Here is a 20,744-nt window from a genome sequence, read left to right on the forward strand (position 1 = left end):
ACAGATGGGATTCGGAGAACCAGACCGCAGTGGGCTCTGCGGCCCCCGCCCTGGTGCGGGGTGACCCTGAGGGCCTGGAGAGGACGGTCACTCCGACACCCCAACGGTGTGTCCTCCTGGACGCAAAGCACAGGAGAGACTCGCTGCAGGGGGAGCCTGACCGCAGGGAAGCTCAGGCCCTGCAGGCGACTCCCGCCAGGCCCCACCCTAGTTGGGGTTCCCTTCGGTCTCTGAGTGTGGAGGGCCCGCCCCGCTGGCCCCCTGAGCTTGTCGGGTTGAGTCTGTGGTCCCTGTGTCATCCACTCTGTGAAACCAGACAAGCTGTGTGCTTCTGATGACGCGGGGGGTGGGGGAGTGGGCGCAGAGCGGGCATCCGGGCACCCACAGGGAGACACCAGAAGGCAGGACGGGCGGCGGGTCCCAGGGCTACGGGGTCGGGGTTGGGGGGCCTTCTGCCCCTGCAGTTCTGCCTGAGCCTGGGGCAGGGCCTGGCTCCTGGACGGGGAGACGACAGAGAGATGCCTGCGGGTGGGCAGGGGGCACAGGGGCACACAGCTGCAAGTTAAGCAGTGCCAGAGCCCTGGCTTGTGTCTCAGTAGCTAGAGCGTCAGCCCGCACACCGATGGGTCGTGGGTTCGATTCTGGGCCAGGGCACGTACCTGGGTTGCAGGTTCAAACCCCAGCCCCAGGCAGGGAGCATGCAGGAGTCTACCAATCGATGTGTCTCTCTCACATTGATGTTTCTCTCTCTCTCCTCCTCGTCCCTCCCTCCCTCTCCCTCTCTCTAAAAATCAATGGGAAAATGATACTTAGGTGAGGTAACCAAAGAAAGTGCCCCCGAGGGACGGCAGGACGAACGGAAAAGGGCAGCGGTGGAGGCACCACTGGGGGCTGTCTGTGCCCAGAGGACCGGGGTCCTGCCCCCAAGGCCCAGGCTGGCTTCTGCTTTGGGCAGCAGGGTCCCCAGGGGAGGGCCCGGCCTGTGCTGCTGCAGGCGGGACCCCAGGCCTGGCTCAGGCTCTCCTGGCCCAGGGTCCCAGGCGGCCACTCGCCTGATCAGAGCCTCAGCTTTTCTTCTGGAAAATGGGGTCATGACAATGGCCCCCAAGGCTGCCAGGCGTCGGCCAGGTTGTGTGGCGGCAGAGCACAGGGCTGGTGGCACGGAGCCTGTGGGCACTGGGGGATTGGATCCCTGCTTCCTCCGTCTTGGCTCAGATACTCCACCCCAGGGCTTCCAGGTCGGAGGTGTGCACAGCCGCCCGGTTCGCGTGGGGCCGCGGGGTGGGCCGCCCTGGGAAGCTGCTCCTTGGAGAGGGCGGCTGAGAGCCCTGCACCTGCAGGGCGGTGCGGGCTGGACTGGAGCCCAGCTGCCCTGGAGCTTCTCAGAGCTGCAGACAGCAAGCACCAGGAGCTCCAAGCCCAGGATCCAGCGCAGACCTGCGGGGCGCCCTCCCGGTCACTGCCAACACCGAGACTTGAGAGCCCCGGGGCCTGCCCTTCTCCGCTCCCCCTCCCCAGCCTGGCAGCGGAGGGACAGGCCTGGGGGCCGCTGGCTGAGTCCCAAGTGCGGACTGCCCTGAACCCATTGCTGAGTCATGAGCGTTCCCCGCCTCCCGCCTCCCCCCCAGGCGTGATTTGCTCCCGTTTCTAAAGGGGCACAGGGTGGAAATGCCTGGGAATAAAGTCGGGGTGGTCAGGATCTGTGGGGGGTTGGGGTGAATGTGGGTGGGGAGGGGTAACGAGGCTACAGGCTGGGACTGAAAGGAGCATTGGGGTCAGACTGTCATGTGCCCTAAATCCACCGCTTATGCTTTGGGGGTGTCGCCCTGCGGAAGCGGGGAGCCCCCGGAGGCTCTGGAGCCTAGGAAGGTCGGCTTCCAGCAGAGTCTCCAATGAGCGCCCGGGGGCTGACTGTGCCCATTTCTCTGGCGAAGTCCCGCGGCCTGGGCCGGGGAAGCGCTGGACCCTTTGACTCCCCTCCAATCAGGGGCCGAATCTTGGGGGCCAACGGGACACTCGCGCTCCTGGCCGGGCCGGGACCCTGCGGGCGACGGTCCGCGATCCAGCCCGCCACGCGGAGCGCGGCCGCCAGGTGCCGCTGTGGTGCTCCGCGCGCGCCTGGGCGCCCCACCCCCCCGGAAAGCAATAACGGCGCCGGCGGCGGGGCGGAAGGGACCACTGAGGACACGGGGGTGCGGGCGGCGAGGGGCGGGGTTCCTGCCTGCAGCACCCGCGGCCTCGGGCGCGTCCCCCCCTCAGCCGGCTTCGCGCGGTGGTTCGCTCCGGCCGCGCGCGGCGCTCGCCGGTTCCGGGGCTGGCGGGCGCGGGTGGCGGCGCAGCGCGCACCGGCGGCCCTGGCCCGGCGGCTCCGTCGCGATGCTGGAGCTCGTCGTGGCGCTGCTGGCCTTGGCGCTCGCCTACTTCGCGCTGCTGGACGGGTGGTACCTGCTGCGCGTCCCGTGCGCCGTGCTGCGCGCGCGCCTCCTGCAGCCGCGCGTCCGGGACCTGCTGGCCGAGCAGCGCTACGCGGGCCGCGTGCTGCCCTCGGACCTGGACCTGCTGCTGCACATGAACAACGCGCGCTACTTGCGCGAGGCCGACGTGGCGCGCGCCGCGCACCTGGCCCGCTGCGGGGTCCTCGGGGCGCTGCGCACGCTCGGGGCGCGCGCCGTGCTGGCCGCCTCGTGCGCGCGCTACCGCCGCTCGCTGCGCCTGCTGGAGCCCTTCGAGGTGCGCACCCGCCTGCTGGGCTGGGACGACCGCGCCTTCTACCTGGAGGCGCGCTTCGTCAGCCTGCGCGACGGCTTCGTGTGCGCGCTGCTGCGCTCCCGCCAGCACGTGCTGGGCGCCTCGCCGGAGCGGGTGGTGCAGCACCTGTGCAAGCGCAGGGTGAGCTCCCCTCCCGGCGCGCGACCCCGCGCGCTCCCGGTCCTTGCCCTGCCCCCGGGGAGACCCCTTCCCTCGGGGTGCCCCGCCCGGCAGCGCACCGACCTTCCCTTTGGGCCCAGAGCCTCCTTCACTGATGCCGTTCTTCCTGGGGCTCCCAGGGTCCCCGAATCCACTCCATACCCGGACTGTGCTTGCCCCGCCTGCCACTTCCTAGCCAAACCCCTCAGGCCTCTCCCAGGCTCTGCTGTGTGTCTTGGAGTGTGGAGCCGCCCTCTCTGGTCCTTGGTTCTGAACATAGTGTGTGGGGGGAGGGGTGTCAGTGAGCGGAAGTTGCTGGGAGTTCTGAGACCCCCTCTCACGAGCTCAGCTGAGGGCTGGGTCGCCGCCCCCTGGGACTGGCACTGGGGACGGAGCCCTGGAGAGCTGCAGGCCTCGGTGTGTCCAGTTGGAGAGAAGCCGCAGTGCGGCCTGGGGCTCATGGTCCCTCCCCAGGGCCAGCGGCCAGCTCCTCCCGGCACAGCGCAGCCCTCCCTCCACCCCCCAGCCGCCTGGCAGCCTGGCAACTGGGCCCTGGGGACGGCCAGAGTGCTGCCGCCTCGAGGTTGGCAAGGGCAGACTCCGGCTGCAGGCGGGTTCCCGAAAAAGCCTGGAGCCCCCGTGCCCATGCCAGGCCTGTCCCCACCCACGGTGCCCTCAGGCAGGGCGCTGCCCTCTGAGAACAGGAGGGACTCGGCCTCACCTTCCTGGTGAGAGGTCAGCGTCTCCCCACGTCAGAGATGGGGAAGCAGGCCCAGAGAGGGATGGGAACCGCCCGAGGCTGCACAGCGAGCCCCAGGAGCACAACCTGAGGGCCTGGGTCTCCCCCACCCCCTCAGGGACAGAGATGTCCTGTGTGTCCCTTCAGGTGTCAGGAAGCCAGCAGGGGGTGGCCAGCAAGGCTGTAGGTTCCTGGGCTGAGAGCTGGGAGCGGAAGGCAGAGGAGGGGAGTCTGGCCGCTGTCCTGCGAGGGAAGCTGTGATGCGGTCAGGCCTGGCTGGAGGGCACTGAGCTGGTGGGCGCTGTCCCCGCGAGAGGTGGGCGGCCAACAGCACAGCACGCAGGCTGCCGAGGACACCAGCCAGGGACGGGGGGGGGCCAGGCATGGCGGGGGGTTGCCCGCTCTCCAGCCTGAGCCCCGGGAGTCCTAGGGGGAGTCTCGGGTTTAGTGTGGGGCGGGCCAAGCCCAGGGCCCAGGAGTCCTGCCTGCCGAAGGCTGTCATGGGGCGGCGGGGCCTTGGGGGACAGCGGCTCCCGAGAGCCAGGCCTGGACCTGGAGCAGAGCCCGAGCCGCACTTGTGCTGGCACGGCAGCTCCCCGTCTGCAGGTGAGGCTGGGCCATGGGTGCTCTGAGATGGCGGCATGTCCCTGGGGCCTCACCTCACCCCTGGGAGCTCCCAAAGCCAGTCGTGCAGCCTCTGACCCCCATCTGGCCCGCCACCCCAGCACAAAAACGGGGCCGGTGGGCCAGGCGGGAACTCAGCAGTCAGCCTGGAGGGTGGGAGTGGGGAACAAGCTCAGCCCTTGATGGAGGCTTCGAGAAAGAGGGGGGCTCAAGACAAGCCCTTGGGGGTGCTCCCCGGTCCCTCTGCCCTCCAGCCTTTGCTCTGCCTCCGAAGGCCTCTGGCTCCCCATCTCCTGTCACCTCTCTGGCCAGCTGGCCTCAGAGGTTTTGACCTGATTCTGGGGACACACGGAGGGCTCAGGCAGGCCCTGGGGACGCAGGCCTGGCAAGGACAGGAGAGGTTTAGCCACTGAGGGCCCAGGAGGTGGGGGTACCTGGGAGGGGGAGGAGACACCTGGGCCTGGAGGGGTGGCGGCAGCACCTGGCCAGGCTGGCCCTCCCTGCACCCCTGCTGGTCGCCATGGCAGCTGAGAGCTCAGGGAGCCAGCCTCACCTCTCCCGCTCCCCCTCCCCCTCCCCCTGCAGGTGGAGCCACCGGAGCTGCCCGAGGACCTGCAGCACTGGATCGCCTACAACGAGGCCAGCAGCCGGCTGCTCCGGGCCGAGAGCGGGCTCAGCGACATTGTCAAGGACCAATGACCATCCCTGCCCGCCAGCCACTACCTAGGCAGTGGCACACCCGGCCCCGCCTGCCAGGAGGCAGACACTGCAGAATGGGGAGGCGGCCGGGCTCTCGGAGCTGAGGTAGCCTGTGACCAGCCCAGTCCCCTTCACTCGCTCGGCCCTCCCCCCACCCCCATAATTGGCGCCCCCTGAGAGCTCCCCACTGAGCATGGGATGGGGTGACGGAGGCACCCTGACCTATCTGTCCTGCGGGTGGAGGCGGTGAGTGAAGAGGGAGGCCCAGGGCCCTGGGCGTTGGGACTGGCTTGGGGGTGCCAGGCTGCCATGGGCCCGAGTCCAGGGATAGGTCGGAGCTCAGGGAGCACCTGGAGCCGCACTGGGCACCGGCCCGCAGAGGAGATGGTGGGGGAGGGGGGCCAAATTCGGGCACCTGAGGGGCCGCCAGCATCTCAGGCCCGTCCCCCCCTCGGGCTGCAGGTGAGGGGGTGGCAGGCCCGGGGCAGAGTCTAGCAGGTCAGAGGGCGTGGGGCTCCTGTGCAGGTGTTGAGCTTCCTGAAGCTGGGGGTGCCCTCTACACCCGCCCTCACCGTCTGCATTCCTTGTTCCCATTGGGGTGTGCTGTGTGCCCACGGGTGGGGCCCTGCCCTCTCTGGCCCTCCCACTCGCTGGCCTTGCCTCGCACCCTGTTCTGCTGCCCATCTCCCCTTCTTCCTGGGAGGGGCCGCCTCCAGATGGGCCGGGGCTGGGAGGGGTCCTCTCGGTTCCACCCCAGTGACCTGGCCCGGAGCTGCCCTCGGGGCTCCCCGATGGAGCCACCCACCTGCTGGGTGTGGCCAAGCCACCCCCCCACCCCCCCCCCCAGCCTAATGCCTCAGCTGGAGAGAGGCAGGAACTGGCTGAAACCTCCAAGCGAGAAAGCCGGGCCCGGGACACGGGTCAGGGCCCAGGATGTGTGACTGCCGCCACCTGTGTGTGTGGCGCTGCCCCCGCCCCCCAGTGCACGGGTGGGCCAGGCAGCCGGAGCCCAGAGCCGCCGCCTCGCCGCCCAGTCTGGGAGGCCCCCGCCCCCGCCTTGGAGCCAGGAGCACAGCCCGCCTCACGCCTCACGCCTCACGCCTCACGCGCACACACGGTCGCCTTACAGCCGCGGGGAAGCTGCAATGTGTGTTCTGCTTAAAGGACCCGAGATTAAAGGGTCTTCGTGTGAGTGTCTGGGTGGGGTCCTCATTTGGAAGCGCCAACCCCACCCCCACCCCGAAGCAGCGGGCACTCCCGGCTTGTTGGATTCCTGTGAACGGGGAGGGGGGCCATGAGGGGGGACCGGCTGGCAGGGCAGGAGTGGCCCCGGCGCTCCGGCTTTGTCACCCCCAGACCTTGCTGGCCCGTGTCAGGGCGCCAGGCTCAGGTGTCCAGTTTGGTCCCAGGGTCAAGTCCCGTGACCCCCCAAGGTGCGCGGGAGGCTGCGCCCCGGCTCCGGGTGGGGGTGGGAGAGTTGTGATGAGCGTAAGGCTCTTCTCGGGCCCCTGGTGGGGGAGGGGCCGCGTCCCTGCTCTGACCTGCCCAGGAGGGCCTGGCTCTGGGCCCGGGACAGGATGGCGGCTGGAGAGCTGGGTTTGCAGCCGGCATCCAGCTGGGTGCGGGGCAGCTGGAGGTTTGCAGCCCGGGGCCAAGCCTGGCTCCTCACCTCCCCTGGCGGCCTGCAGACAGCGGGGGCCGGGCCCATGGGCTGGGCAATGTGTGGGACCAGGGAGAGATGCCAGGGGACAAGGAGGGGATGTTTGCAAAAGGAGAGAGGGTCCCGAAAATCGAACAGCCTGGCCGGCCACGTGTGGCAGGGAGGGGGCTCCCGGTGGGAGGCACACAGCCCCGAGCACACGCGCACACACACACACAAACACGCGCAGGCTCCTAGTCTAGACGGGGGGCAGCCCTCTGGGGGGATGCTCTGGGGGTTGGTGCCGGAGCAGCTGGAGCCTGCACTGGCGCCTGGTTTCCCTGGACACTGGGAGTGGGGCCTGGAGAAGGGGGGCGTGGACACTCAGGGGCTCCCCCCACGCCTCTCAGCACCCTCTGCCACGGAGGGACCTCGTCATGGGCCTGGCCGAGGGCCGGGTGAGCGGCAGTGGGTGCTTCCCGGAGCCGTGCCTGGTCCTGGGTCACTGCTGGCCGGCCTGGCCCTCCTGGCCTGGCGCCCCCTCCACCCGACCTCTCCGTCGTGGGAGGCCTTGCCCTGCCGCCTCCTCCTCCGAGAAGCCACCCTGACCTGGCTCTGGTGGGTGCGGTGTTCCCCCTGCACCTGGGGTCCCATCTCCCGACCGCCCTCCCCCCCAGCCAGCAGCCAAGCCCCAGAGGTCTGTGGGTGTCCCGGCCTGGTGACCATCCTTGCTCCCAGGGGGGACAGCGGGGACTGGTGTGATGAGGAGAGAGCAGTAGGTGGGGGCAGAGGGGGGTGCAGGCTTCAGGTGACGGCCCGAGACGCCCCAGAAAGGAGACCGGGAGGCCTGGTGCAGGTGGACAAGCTTCTTCAAGGGCATTCCGGCCGGGCGGGGGTGGGGCACTAGAGGGGGAGGCTCAGGAGGGAGGCCAGCGCCAGCGCCAGCGCCAGGGCCAGGCCACAGGGGCCGCGGGGGGCGGGCGCCCCGCCCACGTCCACGTTGCACAGGTCAGTGTTGCAGCAGGACACGGGCCGTGTCAGGCCGATGCCGTCCACGTCCGAGGGCACACACTTGCTGGCGCAGGACTTGGTCACCGTGACGTCCCCCAGGAAGGGGTACACTGTGGGGGGGCACCCGCGTCAGGCCGGCCTCGCGCCTCCGGCAGGACCCACCACGGTCACCACCCCCGTCTCCCTCCCTCTGTGACCCGCCCCCTGTCCTCCACCAGCACCAGTGGAGTGCCCACTGTGCCAGGCACACGGCCACCGCACAGGGGCCTCGCCGGGGAGGCCGCGCTGACCCCCGGCGCAGCCCTGCCCGCCCGCCCGGGCACTGACCGATCTCCCGGGAGTACAGTGTGGTCTTGCACATGGTTTCGTTGGCCTTGCAGGTGGCGACGTGGACACAGCTGAACACCCCCGAGGGCTCCTGGCAGGTGAAGCATTGCAGGGCCGCGGCTGGGGCGGTGACAAGGGCGAGTCAGGCAGGCCCTGCCCTGCCCTCCCCAGCCCCGTCTGGAGCCCCCGGCTGGAGGGGACAATGCCCCCCAGGGCCCAGTTGCCCACGTGGAGACGGGGAGCCCGGAGGCAGCGTGTGCCCCGGGGCAGCTCTGGCCATGTTCGGGTGGCACTGGTGTCCGTAGGGGGGGGTGGGAACGGGCCAGGCAGGGACCCAGGCAGGTCAGGTGCACGGTGCAGGGGTGGGGCCCGGCCGCTCCCCTTCCCTGCTACCTGCCCCACCCCTGCCCCGGAGCCCACTGGCCCGGTGAGGCCACAGGCTTCTCACCCGCACTGGGCTCGCTGAGTCCCTCTGGCTAGCCTCAGTTTCCCCCTCTGAGAAATGGGCAGAACCATGTCATCCGGCTCAGACCCAGCTCCTCGTGCAGTTGGATGTGGGGGCCCGAGGGTCTGGGCTGTCCCCTCATTCCCCCTCTGTCCGTCCTCTGCTGCCCCAGCAACTCCCTGGTCTGGCCCACACCCTGCCCCAGGGTCCCCGGGAAGGGCAGCCCCTGGTGGGCACCCAGGGCCTCTGCCCGTGACCCCAGCACCTCACTGCACACCCTCCTCACCCTCAGCCCCTCCAGGCTGCCCCCCGCCCTCCATCTCCTCCCACCAGGGGACACCACACTCCTCAGCCTCCCCCTCTTCCTCTCCTCTCCTCCTTCCTTCCTCCCTCCCTCCCTTTCCTTCCTTCCTCACTGGAGGACATATTAGAGGGAGGGGGGACGGAGATGAGAGAGAAGCAAAGATTGGCCGCCTTCCGCGCCCACCCTGACGGGAATCAAACAGGCGGCCTGTCGGTGCACAGAACGAGGCTCGACCAACGGAGCCACTCAGGCCGGGCACCCCCCCCCACACACACACACACACTCGCACCCGCTTTCTTCCTCCCCTGCCTCCTCCCGTACCCCGGCACCATCCCCCTCTCACCGAGCCCACCGCAGGAAGCCAGCACCAGCGCCAGCAGCGCCAGCCGCGTCCCCCGCATGGTCCAGTCCCGCACCGCCACTGGCCACTGCGCTCCTCCTGGGCCTGCCCGCGGGGATGGGCACCAGCACAGCCCAGACCGGTCAGCCGGGGGATTAGGTGCGAGAGCCGCCCCGCCCCGCCCGGCCCTCCCTCCTCCCCCCGCCCCTTCCTCATTCCTCCACCTCCCGCCCTGATGACCCCCCTTAGGTCTGGGTCCTCCCTCCTCTACCTGGAAACACCTGTGCCTGGAAGCCCCGCCCCCCACCCCCACCCCAGGCTGCGGAGGAGAGAGCGCAGGGGGCTTCCCACCCCGACTCCCGCCTCCGGACACCCCCTGCCTGCGCGGTCTGTGACTCTGGGCCCAAGTCCCACCCCCCGCCCTGGGCCCGGGTGCTAGGGCCCCCCCTCCCAGCTCCTCTGAGGGGGTCACGGGGCGGGGAGCGGCAGTTTGGGTGACTGGGCAGGCTGCTGCCTGGGCAACTGGCCACAGAGTGTCTGTGGGCTCCAGAGACAAAGAGGAACACGTTGGATCAACAGAGGTGGGGGGGGGCGGGGGAGCCAGGGTCACCTTGGGGCCACCAACCCTTACATCCACCTTGACCTCCAATGGCTGCCCCTCAGCCCTCCCACCCCACCCCCAGGCCGGGAGATAAATGGGAGTCCCCGGGCCGAGGTCAGGCAGGAGAGGGGCACTGGGGTCTGAGGATCTAGCGTGGCTCCAGCCACTGCTTCCCACCACACACGCATGTGCACACACGCGTGCACACACACACACATGCACATAGGCACACGTATGCACACAGGCACACACACCTGGGTGCCTGCACCTCGGCCTCCCAGGGTGCGCCTGCCTGTGACCCTGGCACCCCCACTTCACCCACAGATGCCAGGGCAAACCCGGGGTGGGGTTGTAGACGCAGCCCTGGGGCCTCTAGCGGAGGGGTCAAGGCCAGGTTCTTGCGGGGCTATGCCCAGACCCCCTCGGGGCTCACTGCACCCACCAACTCCAAATCTGCCTCTCTCTCTCTCTCTCTCTCTCTCTGTCTCTCACCACAGAGGTGCCCTTCCCCTGGGTTGAATTCTGTCTTGTCCTGGGTCCCCCCTCACCCCCGCTTCTGGTGGGTCCGATGTCCTCGACTGGGAGGGCCTGTCTCATGGGCGCCGGGTGGGGCCCAAGGGTGGGCACCCAGGTCTCCTCAGCCCTACAGCTCCGGGTACCGCCCTCGGGCCTGTGCCCAGATGCGGGACTGAGGCTCCGGCAGCGGTGGGTCACCAAGAGCGCTCACACCTCACCTCGGAGCTGCACCCGGCACTGGTGCAGGGAGCTGACGGATTAGACTCCACCGCCTCGCACCCTCGAGCCTCCGCGGGCCGGCCTCCCTCTCTCGGTCCTGCCCAGCCCACGGCCTGCCTGTCCTCAGACCCAGGGGCTCCGCCCTGCTTTCCACGGGAGCACACAGCTGCCCGGGCACACACCTGGCCCGAAGAGGGGGTAGGCATCCCTCCTAGAGTTTCTGCCGAGCCCCTGGGAGGCCGGGGCTGACCCTCCCTGCGAAGTTCAGTTCCTGCTTAGGTGGGAGGGGGTCGCCCAGGAGGGCCTGGGCTGGCGCAGTTGAGGCTGCCTGCGGGCAGAGAGGCCCCGCCCTTCCTGAGTGTGACCAGGGTCAGGCTCAGTGTGACCAGGGTCAGGGCTGAGTGTGACCAGGGTCAGGGCTCAGAGTGTGACCAGGATCGGGGCTCAACGTGTGACCTGGGTCAGGGGTGTGACCAGGGTCGGGGTTGCTCCGTCTGCCCACATGGCCTCCCCCCCCTGTGGGTTGTCTCCTGTGGTCTCTGGGCTGGAGGTGGGAGGTGTCCCCTGGGGCGCCTAGTCATGCGCAGAGGCTCCCCCAAGGCAGCTGCTGAACCCCTCTTCCACGTCCTTCCAGAAGGACCCCGGCCTGGCTGTGTCCCCAGGGACCAGCACCTCCGGGCGAGGCTCTTAGGTTGCTGGAATCACGGAATCACGATGCCATGAGCGCCTTCTAGTCCGTGCACTTCCCGGGGGAGGCGGGCCAGGGCGGCTCCTTGTCCTTGGGGCTTCTTCCCCCGCCCCCCTCCCCCTCCCCATCACCACCGCCCCACCTTCCCTTCCATGAGGGCCACACAGCACCCAAGGCCCCGGTTCTTCCGGGGGAGCCATCAGGGCAGTGGATGCCCACCGCTCAGAGCGGCCTCCGCACCTGCACCCCCTGCTGGGGCCCTTCCAGCCCTCGCCCGCCCCACCCACACCTGCCTTAGCAGACGCCCCAGGCTCAGGGGCCGGAGGGGGCTCTGTCTCACTCAGTGACGGACAGAGTTCCCGCCCTGCGGGGCAGAGTCAAACCCACGGGACCCTCGACCCTCGGACTGGCCGGCGGGGCCTTGGGGGTCAAGGCAGGGACCCCACTGCGGGCTAGGCGGGACTGCAGAGGGACTCGGTCACCCCGAGGGAGGGTGCAGGGCGGGAGCGCGATTCTGGGACCTCCTCTCCTCCCATCAGCCCAGCCCGCCCTGCCCAGCTCCCGGTGAGGATCCGAGCCCCCTCCCCCAGGCTGTCCGCCCTGGTTGCAGGCATCCCTCCCAGTGGGATCAGAGCTCAGGCCCCTCATAAGGCCCGAGCTCCGCGGGGCCTGAAACCAGACTGGACTGGCCCTTCGCTCATCTCCTTGCTCTCCCGGCCCAAAATAGCCCTGGAGTCAGCTCTGGGCGTCGCCAAATATAACCTCGCCTGCCACCACCCCCCCACCCCCAATTGTTACGGAACTCAAGGCTCCTGCCGCTTGGGGCGCTCTGGTGGAGAACGCGGCCTGGTTGTCTGGGAGCTTTATTTACTTACAGGGAAGGAGGTGGGCTCATCTAGCCCCCTCTCCCGGGAAAGGCTTGGCCGGCGCCTGGGCCCATTATTTGGTCAGTTCCGGGCGGCTTTCCCGTTCGCAGGTGGCTGAGCGTACCCCGTGGTTCCCCGCAAGCTCCCCCGTTACAGCTGCGTCTGCAGACACTGTGCTAGGCGTTACAATAGCGAGAGCAGCACTGAGTAACCCCCTCTCCCAACCCCAGACCTTGAGCCCTCGTCCTGGCTGACCCCAAGCTGACACCCTCACTGGACAGCTGGGGACCGAGGCCCTCCTCCAAGGGCCCTCGCTCCAGGGCTGCGAGGAAGGGGGGCTGACCGAGGCCCCCATAAACAGCTCGCATGGCTGGGCGCCCCATTCTGGGACGGAGGGCTGAGCTCTCCCACCCGGCCAGACGCCTCCAGAGGGCCAGGCCCGCACCCGCCTTTTGACATGGACAGGCCGTGGCCGGGGAGCGAGGCCCGAAGGTGGGGGGAGCTCAGGGGCTCGGAGGCCTGGGGGCCTCACAGACAGTCCTGGGCGTGGCTGGGGGTCAGGGAGCAGCAAGGGGCAAGGTGAGCGGGTGGCGTGTGCCTCTCCGAGCTTCGAGCTTCGTCCTTGATGGCTCCTCGGGGAGGGGCAGGCAGGGGTTCAGAGCAGACCCCAGAGGGCGGCCAGGAGCACGGGGACCAGGACCGAGGTCCCCGCGGCGGCGAGGCCGGCGCCGTTGCAGAGGTCGTACTGGCAGCAGACCGTGGTGGAGGCGTGCTTGGAGTAGCCGTCGTACACGGTCTCGAAGCAGCTGGGCACGCACGACTTGCTCACCTTCATCTTGGTCGGGGTGAAGTCTGTGGAGGGCGGGAGGCGGGCTGACCCGAGAGGGGCCGCGACCCCGGGCTGCCCCACCCCAGCAGGCAGGGCCATCTGAGCAGGGTCCCTCAGCTGGAGGCTCCCAGAAAGGACCGTGGGGCACCCCCTCAGGCTCCCCCACACCCCGGAGCCTCCCACTCAGCGTCCCCAGGAGGGGCGGGGCATTCCTGACTCACAGGTGCGCGTGGTCATGCAGTAGGTGACCATGGACGGGCAGCGCATGGGGTTGAAGCAGTTCTCCCCGTTGTAGGCACACACGTGGCAGTCCAGGGCCTGGGCTGCGGGGGGGGGGGGGGGGGGGGGGGGGGGGCAGTCACAGACAGGGAGAAGCCCTCCTCAGGCCCACCACCTTCCCAGGGCCTCCCTCCCCACTTCCAGCGCCCCCCCCCCCACAGGGTCCGTCCCTCCCTCCATCCTCCCTCCATCTTACCCAGAGGCAGGCCCACCAGGGCCACCAGGAACAGGGCGAGCAGGGGCGCCATGGCTGGGGCCAGAGGGCAGAGTGGGCCTGGGGAGTGGACAGCAGCCGGCCCTCGAGTCCACTCAGGCGGGGCTGGGGGGGCACAGAGGGGGCCGGACAGCCCCCTGCCCTCCGGAGTTGCTGGTCCTGCACAAAGGGGGCAAGGATGGGCGCCTGGGCGGGCTGCCAGCGGGCAGAGGAGGCGCCCAGCTCAGCCGGGTGTCGGGGAAGGCCTCCCGGAGGAGGCGTCGCGATGGCGATGAGAGGAGCAGGGGTGGGACCTGTGCAGGCGCGAGGGGGTGGGCAGGGGAGGGAGGCAGAGGGGCCTTGAATGCCAGGCCCAACCCACACGATACCCAGGGGTGTCCACGCAGGGGCCGCTGGGAGCTTGGCACGCAGCCCTCTCCCCACCCAGGCCCTGGGTGCAGGGTGACTGGCCAGGGCAGGCCGGGGCCCCAGGGTGGCTCCTCCTCCGTGCCCCCTCCCATTCTCGTCTGTTCCCGGGGTGCCCCTGCGCGTCCCTCAGTTCCTGATACTCTGCAGGCCCGGCGGGGAGCGGGGTCCCCTCTCCAGGAGGACGCCCAGCGCCCGCCCTGGCTCTCAGGCCGGCGTCCCTGCCGCTGCGGAAGCCTCCGGCCCGGCCGCATTCCGGGGGGACGCCGGGCGGGAGACGCCCCCTTTCTGGGAAGGCCTGGGTGTGGGGGGGTCGGGACGGCGCTTCACCTCCCCCCGCGGCGGTATTCGGGCTCCGGTCCCGCCCCAGGGCCAGAAGCAGACTCCCGGTCCCCGGGAACAGCCACCCCGGCTCCCGACCTACTTGTGGGGCGTCACCCTCGGATGCCCACGGCCCTGCCCCGCCCGCCCCTCGCAGACCCGCCCCCCAGACGCAAGGCCCAGCGGGTGGGTGTCCGGCGCCCTCCACCGTGACCTTCAGCCCTCACCGCCGCTCGCCGCCTCGGCCCGAGTGCGCGCGTCCGTGCGCCGGGGAGGTCCACGCCGCCTCTGCGCCCGGCCCGCCGCGCGTGGGCTCCCGCAGCCCCGCCCCCAACCCGCCCGACACCCGCAGGCACTCACCGTCGGCCCCGCCCAGGCTCCGCCCCCAACCCGCAGGCACTCACCGTCGGCCCCGCCCCGGCTCTGCAGGCCCCGCCCCGGCCCCGCCCCCAACCCGCACGGACTCCCCGTGGGCCCCGCCCCGGCCCCGCCCAGGCTCGGCAGGCCCCGCCCCCAACCCGCACGGACTCACCGTAGGCCCCGCCCAGGCTCGGCAGGCCCCGCCCCCGCCCCGGCTCTGCGGGCACCACCGCCCCGCTGGCCCCGCGGGCACTCGGACCCCAGCCCGGCGTCAGGACGCTGCGGCACCGGGACAGCCGGCCGCTCCCACAGACGCACGCGGCCCCGCAGTGACACCCACGCGACCCTCAGACGCACGTCCTGCGCCCCGGCACGTCACGGGCCATCTCCTGGGGTCTGGCCCCTCCCTCTCCTTCCGCTGCCGCATGCGGGGGGTCACACCGCGCCCTGAGTCCCCCCACCCCCCACCAGCCGCCCTGCCCCTCCTTCCTGCAGCCGCCTCACCTGCTGTGTGACCCGGCCCGTGACCCAGCCTCCCGGGGCTCAGTCCCACCCCGGGGCCCAGCTCGCAAAGTGTAAGAGCAGCCGGGAGGGCCTCCCACCGGGCAGGATCCATATTGAATAGTGTTTTTGCTATAACTTTACTAACGTTTAGCTTCTGTTCTATTTTAGGCAAAATTTAAGATTTTCACGGGCCCTAAAAGTTTCGTGTTTCTTTTAATGTGAGAAATGACACACAGGTCCTGGCCGGGTACTCGGTTCGCGCGCGTGTTATGGGGTGGGGCCACAACATTAGTAACAAAGAAACAGAATTTCCGGAGGATGAGGCTCAGAAATCAGGATTTTAAAAAGATTCCCAGGTGATTCTAATGTGCAGCCAAGGTTGAGAACCGCTGTATTAGAGAAAAAAATTGTTGACCTTAAAAATAAAACAATTAGCCGTGAAAATGGGTTTATTCCGGACAAGCAAGCTATAGCAAAAGCCATGGGGCGTCCAACAGACACAGGAGAGGAATCGTATTTTATGGAGAAAAAGGAGGAAGTTGGGAGGGATTTTTTTTGCACAAAAGTCCCTGAGGGAAAGGCGAGAGAGAGGTCGCGGCTCGTCACTGGCTGAGTTGTTGGGTGGACGGTTTCTTTTCTTTATTTTCTTTTTCTTCTTTTATTTTTTTTTTTCTAGATAAGTCTAAGTTTACCTACTTGGGTTTTTGTGGGGTTTTTCCATCTTCATTGTTGAAAGTATTACACATGTCCTCTTTTTCCCCCCATTAGCCTCCCCCAGCCCGCCCCCCCCCCCCCCCCCCCCCCCCCGCAGGCCTTCATGGGCGGTTGGTTGGGAAGATGCCAGGCGCATCTTTCCTGCTGGACCAGTGACTGAGGATTCTTTCCGGTTGACGAGTCCTCCTGTGATTGACACGCGTGTCCGGGGCGAGAGCGCCCCCTTCTGGCCTCCAGGCTACATTTTAGTACGGCTCCTTTTCATTATTCTCAGTCCCAACACAATGGTTCAACTTCTGAAACTAGAACGAAAAAGGCAAATCAAACCCAAAGTAGGCAAATCAAGAAATAATAAAAGAGAGCACAAAAAATCAATAAAAATAAAGACAATAAAGAAGCCCTGACTGGTCTGCTTAGTGGTTAGAACATCACCTGTTGATCAAAGGGTCAAGGGCACGTACCTGGGTTGCAGGTGTGATCCCGGGCCCTGGTCCGGGCGCGTGCGGGAGGCAACCAATCAGGGTGTCTCTCTCACATTGATGTCTCTCTCTCTCTCTCTCTCTCTCTCCCCCCTCCCTTCCCCCCTCCCTCCATCCCTCCTACTCTCTCTAAAAAAATAAATGAAAAAATTAGCCTCGGGTGAGGATTAACAAAAAACAACCAACCGACAAACAACAAAAACACAGTAGAGAAGATCAATCAAACCAAAAGCTGATTCTCTGAGAATATCGTCAGGTTTTTAACCCCTGAGCCAGGTTGATGGGAAAGAAGAGACGTGACAAATCGCCGGCATCAGGGACGAGAGAGGACAGCGTGACAGGTCACCCTGACGCGACGAGGAGCGTCAGGGACACTGTTAGCCGCACCCCGATCCGCACTGCGCCCGGCGACGGGCAGAGCCCTTCAGAGACAGAGCTGGCCGTGCTCACCGAGGAGGACCAGGTGGGCGGACGGGCGGGCCGTGAGCACCCGCAGCGTTGAGCCCGCATTAACCCTTGTCAGTGGTTGCGTTCTTTTCCCAACGCGCAACTGTAAGCCTGCTTTTGCCCACCTGTATATGAACTGATTATCCCTCTGTCTTTTGAAGACTTTGAAATTGCATTTTAAAATCTTCCCACGAAGAACACGCCAGTGAATCTACAAAGCACTTAAAAAGGGGGGATAGCGATTTCATACAGTCCCACTCGGCAGCTGAGGAGACCGATAGCACCCGATGCGTCAGCCAGACAGACGTTCCGGGAACAGCACCGGCAAACCAGCACCCGCACGTGCACAGCCGCCAACGTCAAAACAGCCCGGCCGGCTCGGCTCTGGGTTGGCGTCGACCCAGGAAGCAGAAGGTCAGGGTTCGATTCCCGGTCAGGGCACATGCCCAGGTTGCGGGCTCCATTCCCAGGAGGCAGCCGACCCATGATTCTCTCTCATCATGGATGTTTCTCTCTCTCTCCATTCCTCTCTGAAATCAATAAAAATATATATTTTTTAAAAAAACAAGAAAGTGACCCCCTGGCCAGCCCCTCTGTCCAGTCACCGGTCAGAGGAGCCCGTTCCTCACTTTGAGACGGGACCTGGTCAGAGTCAGGGTTGGCGTCAGGTTGGGTCTAGGCTGGTGAAGGGGGCGTGCTGCCCAGGGGGGTCACAGGCCCCAGCCAGGAGGGTGGAGGTGGGATGGGGACCCTGGGAGGCTGGAGGGTGGAGGGCTGTGATGGGCTGGGAGCCATGCCTGTTCTTGCACTTGAAGTTGTCCCTGGAAGGTCACCCTGCAGCCTGTGACCTTCAGCCTGGAGTCCTGCCAGGCCACAGACGGCGCTCTATGCACAGGGAGTGTGCAGGCGCCTCCTGGGGCCCACGTGGCTGCCCCTGCTCCTATAGCAACCACACTCTGTGGATGGAGCACGCCCTCTGTCAGTCTGTCCGTCTGTCCGTTCTGCAGCCCTGAGGGGGCTCCCCGTGAGAGAACCAGGCAGCGGGCCCAGAACCAGGCAGCAAGCCCAGAACCCAGATAGCGAGCCCAGAACCCAGGCAGTGAGCCCAGAACCCAAGCAGCAAGCCCAGAACCAGGCAGCGGGCCCAGAACCCAGACAGCGGGCCCAGAACCAAGCAGCAAGCCCAGAACCAGGCAGCAAGCCCAGAACCAGGCAGCAAGCCCAGAACCCAGACAGCGGGCCCAGAACCCAGGCAGCAAGCCCAGAACCCAGGCAGCGGGCCCAGAACCCAGGCAACGGGCCCAGAACCTGGGCTGTGGGGCTCAGAACCTGGGCTGTGGGCCCAGAACCTGGGCTGTGGGGCTCAGAACCGGGCAGCAAGCCCAGAGCCAGGCCCTCAGAGGCTGTGGTCTTTCTTGGCACACAGCCGCCCCCACCCCCCTCTCTTCATCCGGGTTGAGGTGGCCAATGGGGCTGCAGGGCTCACCTGCGGGGACTGACCCAAGTAACGGACTTACCTTGGCCCCGGCGAGGCCGTCAGTGTCAGCACAGCTCCAGGCGCAGCAGAGCCTGGGGTCCCAGGACGCTCCAGGTGAGGGTGTGTGTGAGGGGCGGCCCCTCCTCCCTGAACCCCTGTGGGAGGGCCTGCCTTCCCTCTGCCCTGTGCTCTGCCCTCGGCCTCCCAGGAGCGCCCCTTCTCTTCTGGGGTTAGAGCAGGTGCCTGGGGAGGGCCCTGCCCCTCCGAGGATAGGGGGTGACGGTGGCATTTCAAGTGTAGCCATGCTTGGCCCGGGCCTTGGGGTCCTGTGTGGCCTCCCCCCACCCCTGGAACAGCACAGACAACCACACGGGGTTTCAAGCATTTATTCCGATGGAGTTTGAGTAGAAAATTTAATGGAAACCAAGCAGAATGGACAAGAAGTCAGAGGGATCTGAATGCCCTCCATGGCCAGGGCCCTGGGCTCTCATGCCCAGTGGGAGGGCCGCTCTCGTGCCGCAGGACCTGGCCCGGACCCTTCGAGGAAGCTGCCAGCCCAGGGCCCGGACCCCCGTCACGGCTGGGGGGTCGTGGGAGCGCCTGGGAACGGAAGGGAGGCTGGCCCGGGGCTCACAGGCTGGGGGCCAAGGTGAGGGCCAGGAGGCCCAGGGCCAGCCCCAGGCCCAGGGCGGTGCTGGCGAGCAGGGGGCGGCCGGGCGCGCTGTTGTGGAGCCTTTCGTTGCACAGGTCGCCCTGGCAGCACCAGGTCACCGTGCCGCTGGTGACCTGGCCGGGCCGGGTGTTGGTGGGCGTGCACGTCTCCACGCAGTTCTTCTCCACCAGGTTCCCCGACAGAGGCTCCACTGGGAAGGGCAAGTGTGGTCAGGCGGGGCCTCCTCTGAGCCCCACGCCCCACCCAGCATGCATCCACGGCGCCCCGACCTCGCCGGGATGGTCCCCCACCCAGACACGGTCCCCACCCGGGGATGGTCCCCCACCCAGACACGGTCCCCCACCCGGGGATGGTCCCCCACCCGGGACAGTCCCCCACCCAGGGCAGCAGGGACACTCACCCCTGGTCAGGGTCCGGCAGTAGCGCGCGCTGGCCTGGCAGTTCTCTGGCTTCTTACAGTTGGTGGCACTGTTGCACACATGGCAGCGGAGAGCCTGGGCTGGGGGTAGGGAGGGTTTGCAGGGTCTCAGCCAGGGCCAGGGAGACCCTTCAGGGACCCCTGAGCCCTGGGCTCACTGCTGGAAAGGCCCCTCTGGACAGAGCCATCTGCCTCCGTGGCCTGAGGCCAGCCCCGTGGGGCCCCCAGGACCGGCAGGGCCTGTCCTGCCCCAGCCTTAGCAGGAGGGAGTGGCGCCCCAGTCTGTAGGGCCCGGGCCCTGAGCTGGCAGGTCGGGAGGAACTGAGAAGTGGCCAGTAGGGGTTCCCGGCCTCAGGGCTCTGGGACTCACTCATCCCGCCCCAGCCCCGCCGCCCGCCCGCACCTGGGCCCATGGCCGCAGCCAGGACGAGGAGGAGCAGCAGGACTGTCTTCATGGCGCGTCTTGGGGAGCAGTGGGGCCCCTCCTCTCCGGAGGCCTTATAACCGGGACAGAGGCTGTGGGAGGGGCAGGGTGGGCAGCCAGCCAGGCAGCGGGACTTACCCCTCCCGCGGCCACACCACGGCCGCGCCTGCCCCTCCCCCGGCCGGGGTCTGCGCCCTGTCCAGCCCTCCGTCCAGCCCTGGAGCACCTTGTCCTCACCTCCCACCGCCTCCCTGGCTCTCCACCCTCAGGGTCACAGACGGAGTCTGTGCAGGTGCCTGCGGTGCCCAGAGCTGTGCCCATGGCCCAGAGGCAGGAGGGGCACTGGCCCTGCCTTCTGGGGTCTGGGCTCGGGGCCACTGGGCAGCCCAGGCAGAGCCTGGGAAGGACCCCAGGGAAGCCTAGTGTCCTGCTGAGATGGCAGACGGGGTGGGGGGCAGGGCGGGCATCGGGGCTAGGATGTGCCCAGAGGGGAGCCCGGCCAGGTGACTAGGGGCCTGCAGGTGCCCTGCGGCCCTCTGCGCCAGGCAGACCTGCGGGGAGTGTGCGTGGGCCCCTGACGCGAGGGGGGCGGGCCCAGGTAGCTCAGCTCCCCCTACCCCCTCACCGCCCCCCCCCCCCCCCGCCTGCCCCAACTCAGCCCATCACCCTGATGGACACGCCAGCAGGGGGTCAGCGGGGGCAGCCAGAGGCTCCTGGGGGCCCCGTGGGCGCAGGCTGCTCAGAGCTGGGCTCCAGACCCCCGCTCTTCCTCCCCGGCCCGGTGGAGCCAGCCCCTGCGCCAGGCGGTAAAGTCAGGGCCGCATCACAGTGCGGAGGCGAGGGTGCGGCCGACCTGAGCGCTCTGTGCGGTCACCGGTGGACCTGCCCGAGGTGCAGGGCTGGTGCGGTGCCTCCGGGCCTGGCTCCCGAGGGCTTGGTCAGGACAGCCGGGGTCTTGCTGGACAGGCTGGTCACGTGGGGGTCCCCATGTCCTCCCCCAGACAGAGAGTCACCCTGAGTTCTGAGGCCTCCCCGCACTCATCAGGGACCGCCATGAGGGCGGGCGGGGGGCGGGGGAGCATGCCCGGGGCCTGGGAAGCAAGGCACAGGGCTCCGTGACGGGGTGCTGACTGGCGGGGAGGGGGGTGTGACTCACAGAAGCTGCTGGAATAACTGGTTGGGGGACCTGGCGGAACCCCAGGTCCAGGACATCGGGAGGAGAGAGGCACCAGCTGGGTCTGGCTCGTGAGAGGAGCCTTTGTCCCTGACAGAACC

The 20,744-nt window shown here is 67.9% G+C and overlaps 4 protein-coding genes across 5 annotated transcripts; 1 reads left to right on the forward strand and 3 right to left on the reverse strand.

Moving 5' to 3' along the window:
• Positions 1-2,321: 2,321 nt before the first annotated feature.
• Positions 2,322-6,160, forward strand: THEM6 (thioesterase superfamily member 6). The gene is made up of 2 exons (XM_070392491.1): positions 2,322-2,889; positions 4,856-6,160. The coding sequence occupies exons 1-2, from the start codon at positions 2,377-2,379 to the stop codon at positions 4,967-4,969; spliced, it is 627 nt and encodes a 208-aa protein (XP_070248592.1). The 5' UTR covers positions 2,322-2,376; the 3' UTR covers positions 4,970-6,160.
• A 1,299-nt stretch (positions 6,161-7,459) lies between these two features.
• Positions 7,460-9,182, reverse strand: LOC138993321 (ly6/PLAUR domain-containing protein 2-like). The gene is made up of 3 exons (XM_070392496.1): positions 9,039-9,182; positions 7,947-8,066; positions 7,460-7,729 (listed from the first exon to the last, which is right to left on the reverse strand). The coding sequence occupies exons 1-3, from the start codon at positions 9,094-9,096 to the stop codon at positions 7,512-7,514; spliced, it is 396 nt and encodes a 131-aa protein (XP_070248597.1). The 5' UTR covers positions 9,097-9,182; the 3' UTR covers positions 7,460-7,511.
• A 2,722-nt stretch (positions 9,183-11,904) lies between these two features.
• Positions 11,905-14,283, reverse strand: LYNX1 (Ly6/neurotoxin 1). 2 transcript variants are annotated; one of them, XM_070392502.1, is made up of 4 exons: positions 14,201-14,283; positions 13,230-13,406; positions 12,976-13,077; positions 11,905-12,777 (listed from the first exon to the last, which is right to left on the reverse strand). In XM_070392502.1, exons 2-4 carry the CDS (start codon positions 13,279-13,281, stop codon positions 12,581-12,583), a joined length of 351 nt encoding a protein of 116 aa, XP_070248603.1. In that variant the 5' UTR covers positions 13,282-13,406; positions 14,201-14,283; the 3' UTR covers positions 11,905-12,580. The 2 variants fall into 2 exon arrangements, with proteins under 2 accessions (XP_070248603.1, XP_070248604.1); XM_070392503.1 differs by lacking the exon at positions 14,201-14,283 and adding an exon at positions 13,983-14,060.
• Positions 14,284-18,324: 4,041 nt separating this feature from the next.
• LY6D (lymphocyte antigen 6 family member D) lies at positions 18,325-19,556 on the reverse strand. Its single transcript, XM_070392493.1, has 3 exons — positions 19,449-19,556; positions 19,028-19,126; positions 18,325-18,817 (listed from the first exon to the last, which is right to left on the reverse strand). Exons 1-3 carry the CDS (start codon positions 19,498-19,500, stop codon positions 18,585-18,587), a joined length of 384 nt encoding a protein of 127 aa, XP_070248594.1. The 5' UTR covers positions 19,501-19,556; the 3' UTR covers positions 18,325-18,584.
• Between the last annotated feature and the right edge of the window lie 1,188 nt (positions 19,557-20,744).

This window comes from Myotis yumanensis, unplaced genomic scaffold (genome assembly GCF_028538775.1).
Source record: "Myotis yumanensis isolate MYYU_CA2020_CCGP unplaced genomic scaffold, mMyoYum1.0.hap1 SCAF_15, whole genome shotgun sequence".
Classification (NCBI taxonomy): Eukaryota; Metazoa; Chordata; class Mammalia; order Chiroptera; family Vespertilionidae; genus Myotis; species Myotis yumanensis.

Coding starts and splice junctions, on each gene's coding strand:
- LOC138993321 (XM_070392496.1), bottom strand. CDS start 9,096: ATGCGGGGGACGCGGCTGGCGCTGCTGGCGCTGGTGCTGGCTTCCTGC. Junction 8,067..9,038: donor GGCTTCCTGCGGTGGGCTCG/GTGAGAGGGGGA, acceptor TCACCGCCCCAG/CCGCGGCCCTGCAATGCTTC. Junction 7,730..7,946: donor ACTGTACTCCCGGGAGATCG/GTCAGTGCCCGG, acceptor GCCCCCCCACAG/TGTACCCCTTCCTGGGGGAC.
- LY6D (XM_070392493.1), bottom strand. CDS start 19,500: ATGAAGACAGTCCTGCTGCTCCTCCTCGTCCTGGCTGCGGCCATGGGC. Junction 19,127..19,448: donor GGCTGCGGCCATGGGCCCAG/GTGCGGGCGGGC, acceptor CCCTACCCCCAG/CCCAGGCTCTCCGCTGCCAT. Junction 18,818..19,027: donor CTGCCGGACCCTGACCAGGG/GTGAGTGTCCCT, acceptor TGCCCTTCCCAG/TGGAGCCTCTGTCGGGGAAC.
- THEM6 (XM_070392491.1), top strand. CDS start 2,377: ATGCTGGAGCTCGTCGTGGCGCTGCTGGCCTTGGCGCTCGCCTACTTC. Junction 2,890..4,855: donor AGCACCTGTGCAAGCGCAGG/GTGAGCTCCCCT, acceptor CTCCCCCTGCAG/GTGGAGCCACCGGAGCTGCC.
- LYNX1 (XM_070392502.1), bottom strand. CDS start 13,281: ATGGCGCCCCTGCTCGCCCTGTTCCTGGTGGCCCTGGTGGGCCTGCCT. Junction 13,078..13,229: donor CCTGGTGGGCCTGCCTCTGG/GTAAGATGGAGG, acceptor CCCCCCCCGCAG/CCCAGGCCCTGGACTGCCAC. Junction 12,778..12,975: donor CTGCATGACCACGCGCACCT/GTGAGTCAGGAA, acceptor CGCCCTCCACAG/ACTTCACCCCGACCAAGATG.